This window comes from Glycine max, chromosome 1, assembly GCF_000004515.6.
Source record: "Glycine max cultivar Williams 82 chromosome 1, Glycine_max_v4.0, whole genome shotgun sequence".
NCBI classification, from domain to species: Eukaryota; Viridiplantae; Streptophyta; class Magnoliopsida; order Fabales; family Fabaceae; genus Glycine; species Glycine max.
The window spans coordinates 5,368,145-5,373,459 of record NC_016088.4 but is presented as its reverse complement, the minus strand read 5'-3'; the positions used below and the strand labels follow the sequence as shown (position 1 = coordinate 5,373,459).

At 36.3% G+C, this 5,315-nt stretch overlaps 1 protein-coding gene across 4 annotated transcripts; it reads left to right on the top strand.

Annotated features, from left to right (window-relative positions):
* The first annotated feature begins 512 nt into the window (after positions 1-512).
* Positions 513-2,896, top strand: LOC100811572 (protein PHYTOCHROME KINASE SUBSTRATE 1). Of its 4 annotated transcripts, none has more exons than XM_026127725.2 (2): positions 513-675; positions 838-2,896. In XM_026127725.2, the coding sequence occupies exon 2, from the start codon at positions 1,065-1,067 to the stop codon at positions 2,301-2,303; it is 1,239 nt and encodes a 412-aa protein (XP_025983510.1). In that variant the 5' UTR covers positions 513-675; positions 838-1,064; the 3' UTR covers positions 2,304-2,896. The 4 variants fall into 4 exon arrangements, with proteins under 4 accessions (XP_025983510.1, XP_025983509.1, XP_040861198.1 ...); XM_026127724.2 differs by having other exon boundaries at positions 835-2,896; XM_041005264.1 differs by having other exon boundaries at positions 763-2,896.
* Positions 2,897-5,315: the final 2,419 nt, after the last annotated feature.

Sequence of the window (5,315 nt, the reverse complement as noted above, 5' to 3'; positions counted from 1 at the left end):
TGAGATGACCCTTCTCTTCAGTGTTTGTCACAATTATATCTCACTATAGTTCGTTTGATTATTCAACATTGATTTAGTTAAAGGTGTATTAAACCAGAATAGACTATACACTGGGTTAGATCCACTTGTGAAAAGGAAAAAAGGGCAATACTTTCGAAATGATGGGACTACATATATATTATATGTTTCTCTCTAGTAGTTATCACCCTATCACCTGGAAGGAGACAAATCATAGGACCTTCCAATATAACTAACATACCATCGTTAACATAGGCCACTAAACTTTCTCCATATATTTATGAAAGAATCTGTGCTAATGCATGTTATTAGGGAGAATGTTATTAATATAACTTGTTATCCATCAGAATTCAAAGAAATTTCATCAGTGTTAAAACTATTGATGAAGTGTCAATTAGGCCACAAGCACATGGCCCTACCCATTTGACATTTTGCTTATTCCATTAGCCTACATATAGAGTTACTCTTAAATGTGCCCGGCAGTTATTCAGCTATTCATTTTAGATTCTCTCCTGCATCCATTTCCTTCCCTCTATCTAGTTTTAGCCTCCCCTCCACATAACTAAGTTTTTCTTTCAACCTTGCTAGCTGCTGCTTTTGCTTATTATTATGGCCTTTTAGCACTCAAAAGTTGTCATAATATTAGTTCTTTTACTTGTAAGTGTTTCATATCTTTGTCTATACCACTGTGTTTTTTTATTAAATCTCATTCTGTTCTTTTTGTATCTTATCTTCTATCAGCAGCCTCTGTGCAAACAGGTTTTGTTGGGCCATTTTCTGTGAATATTTTGATACTTTTCACTATGGTTATCTTAGCAGCCACTTCCAATAACAAGATCCATCAGTTGCAAACTTTCAACTCTCAGAACAATAACTACCACCTGCGCGATGCGTCCTTCTCATCGTACTTGAACAACAAAAAAGAGATCCTGGCTGAATCAGGCCATGGCTATGTCAGCAGCAGAAAGGAGCCTCTTGGAGTAAAGAAGGAAGATGATGGAGAGATTGGAGTATTTGAAGCTGAAAAGTACTTCAATGGAGAAGAGATGGAAAGCCCCCCAAGAATTGCTGATAATGACGCAAACAAGCACCTGCCCCAGAAAGATGAACAAACAGTTCTTGTAACTAGAAAGTACAAAGTTCAGTATGGAACTCCAAGTGTAAGGTCTGAGTCAAGCTTGAATAGCCAAAGTGCACTGTTGCAAAGTGCTGTCAGGAATTCCTCAAGGAACATGAAAAGCAAATTGCAGAGGAAGAGTTTTCTAGCTGGTCTTGGTTGCAAATGCTATTGTTCTGACAAGAATTCTGTTGATATTAGTGACCATACAGGTGAAATCAGTTTCAGCAAAAATGCCACTCATGGAAAAACAACTTCAAGAAATATGTTCAATGCTGAGCCAGAGGCTAATCATTCATTTAAAATGACTAAGCCTAATGCAGCAGAAATTTCGATTAACAAAGATGTCTACTTTCAAAGGCCAGAGAAGTTAGGGGTGGGATTGAGCAAAGAAAACAGTTTAGCACTCTCAGCTGTGAATTCTATCTCAGGAAATCATCTGCTGAAAATGCAACTTCAGCAAGTAGAGAAGTCAAGGAATTCATTGGAAGTGTTTGGCTCCCCAATATTGAGTATCAGGAACAAGTCTTTAAGCTTTGATAAAAGGTTGGCAAAGACCTCTTCTTGGGACGATGCTCCTAAGATTGAAGAAACTGACTTCTCAGCAAAATCTGGAGGAAACTACAATGATGCTGATAGTGATGCAAGTTCAGACTTGTTTGAGATTGAAAGCCTCACAGGAAAATCCAACACCTTCCTTGGTAGATCAACATCCAATGTTGTTTCTAGCTGTGCCAGTCCCACAACTTGTTATGCACCAAGTGAGGTAAGCATTGAATGGAGTGTGGCCACTGCCAGTGCCTTGGAGTACTCAGCCATGTCAGATTATGATGATCAAAGGTCAATAGCAACCACAAGGAGTCCAATTAGGACATCCATAGTTTCCTCAAATGCTAAACCAAAAGTCATCAAAGAGATGCAGAGGCGGCGTCCTAGCATGCTGTTGGGTTGCAAGAGCCAGAAAGCTGTAGGAGTTGCTGTGAATGCCTTCACAACATATGAGAAAACAAGTTCTAACACGAATAGTCGTTGCAGGTCGGACACCTTCCCTCAGGTGACAGAGACAAAGGAAGGAAGTTTTGGTGCAAGACATAAGCAACATGCTTATGCAACAACCCCACTTCAGCGCTCACTCTCACCACATCCTTCACAACTCTTGTACATTTAGCTGCTGCTTGAATACATGTGTATATTTGAAATTTGTTCAATGAGTAAACCCTCACCTAATCAGTCTCCAACTTTATTAAAAATTTACATTAGTCGTTAACTTTGAAAAATGCCATTCACTTTAGTTCTATACGCTAGTGAATTTTTTTTTTTAAAAAAAAACAACTTGGATGACATTTATTGAAGTTAAGGATTAAATTGAATTTTGATGAAGGTAAAGACTAAAATGACTGGCATATACGATTCAAGAGACTAAAGTGAGGGTTTAGTCTTTGTTCAATTATGTATCTTGAGTCTTGAATTTGTGTGTGAGATGTGTTGTCCAATAATAATGGTAATGGAGGTCGATATGCTCTTAGTCTAAAGTCCCCATCTCAAATGGGAAGTGTCTTGTGTCTCCCTCTTGCTGATCTTCATGTATTCTTCCACTTGCTTAGTTATGTACCCTTTCATTGAGTTTTCGCAGTTTCTGGTAGAAAAATCTTGATGAGAATGAATGCCTTGTATTCATGCATTTGGTCTCATATAAAGAAAGATGGAATATGAAAGGTGACCTCGTATTGTCAAAGCAATGGAAACCACCTCTTTAAATGCTCTCTCCGATCAAAGAGCTTGCTTGTTCCATAGCTTTTTGTTTTTATGCATTGTTGCATCTGATCCTGAGGACAATAGCTGTTTAGAAGAATGACTTGGCATAGATTCTCAAAACTTTTCCCTTTTCACTTTACATGATATTTTTCTTATTGGACCACAAGTGAAAGAAAAGGGAAAAAGAAAAGTGAGATGTATTTTCTAATTCTATAACTGCATCCAATCAACAAAAAGGAGAAAAAAATTATTGTAAAGCTAATCAACCTTTAAATACACTGAGGGGGTAATCATAGGCAATTATTTTCTAATCATTTTACCTTTTTGATGTGCAATGGATAAAAAGTTCATGCCAGCTGCACTTTTTAATCATGTGATAACAAGAGTTTATATCCATAATACAGACAAAAGGTGTTACCAATGAGGAGCTTCTGATCAGACAAAGTTTCAGTGTCCAACAGATAATTTTCAAACCTCAATTGGAATGTCCATACAGCAACATTCAACTGGCAAAAGCGACACCTTAACACGAGCACCAAGGAATGAAGCTAGCTGCTTTTAATTCTACAACTACCTCATAAATAAAGTGGTCCATGACGTTAATCATCATTCTTTTGTGATGCCAATTTATCCAGAAATTCATCAGATATAATACACAGAGATTAGAATTAGTTTAACTTGCTAGAAGCCCCTTGCAATTCAATTGTGACATACTACTGAAATCAATGCTTGACTCATTCAAATGAAATTTGATTCATGTCTCAAATGCAAGTGAACATAGTATGTGTATCCTCTACCCTATATATATATGTATTAATAATAAAAGGGATAAGAAATCAAAATTAATTAAAAGTTTTTAAAACACATTTTAATAAAAGCATTTAAAAAGGATAAAAGGCTCACATTCATTTCACTATTATCAAATAAAACTTGTCAGAAATATTTTTTGCTCAAAACATCATGTAATTAAACAAAATTCATGCCCCAAAGTCACATCCTATCAGAACATTGTGTCCTGACGTCCTTTAGCATAAGGTTCCTTAAAGCAATCCACCTAGTCATTTGCTCCCACGAACACAAAGTTCGAGATCATCACAAGATCCAAATACAAACAACACACGGGGAGTGAGCTATCATATTTCTAACTAATAGAGAGAAATAAGACAACATGTAGATATACATATCAATCAATATCGATCAATACACAAGCGTTATGCAACAGATACACTAAGACTCAATCTTATATGCAATGTAGTACCATATCAGTGAAAAATCTCATTGGGTGCCTATAAGTACATGACAAGACAAACCACACACTAGTAAGTCAGGTTACTCTTACTAAGTAAAATCATAGGGAGACCAGTCAGGGTCACGCTGTTTTGTGAGAATGCTTCAATCATATAGGATCGGCACAAGCTTAAAGAAGCACTTAAACCAGGTGTATTTACCCCCAAGGTCTAGACTCCAAAGAGTCCGCCAGAGCCTCTCCCTCCTGATTCAAGTCCAACCCATAAAACATTTTAACACACAAACTCTATCTATGAATTGTACAAAACACACGACTCTTCAATTGTTCTCAAAATAATTTTATCTCGTCGCACTTGTGATTAAACTCGTCAGATCCCCACAATGGTTCTCATCACAATACTCATCGTGCTTTAACTTGTCGCTCTTAAAGGGTCTTATAGTCATGTGATTGTACGATTCATAGCTCACAACTCAACGCACACAACATCTCAATGCACATATGTATTACAAGTCAATACATACTCGATTTGTCACATACACTCGGTCTCAATCATGATGGTATAATCCCAAAGAAACATGTTATCACATCTCATGAATCATATATACTTTACCTATGAACTATACAATACACACAACTACTCAATTGTTTTCAAAATTATTTTAACTCGTCGCGCCTCAAAGTGATTCAACTCATCGGGTTCCCATAGTGGATCCCATCACAATACTTGTCGCGCAAAAACTCATCGCCCTTAAAGGATCATACAATTGTGTAATTGTACAGTTCATAGCTCACAACTCAATACATACAACATCTCAATACACATGTATTTCACCATTCATCACAGGTTCAATTTATGACTTACTCACAATTTGAATCACTATTTCATAATCTCAATATAATAATTTGTACAAAATGCTTCTTACAACATGGGGATAAAATCCATCAAACAATTTCACACAATCATATTAAAATCAATGAATCAAAATCATAAGTCAAAAACACGAAAACACCAAGAGCACTTAAGTTTATCAACCAATTCACATCAGAACATCAGTTGGTTCATCAAACACAATAATATTGTATTTATAATCGTAAAGGAAAATCATAATTCAATAAACATCCCAAAATAAACCTCAATTTAATCCTCTAAGAATCCATACACATATTCACTATAAC

Bases quoted from the DNA above. Each gene is read 5' to 3' on its own strand.
- LOC100811572 (XM_041005264.1), top strand. From the start codon at position 822: ATGGTTATCTTAGCAGCCACTTCCAATAACAAGATCCATCAGTTGCAA.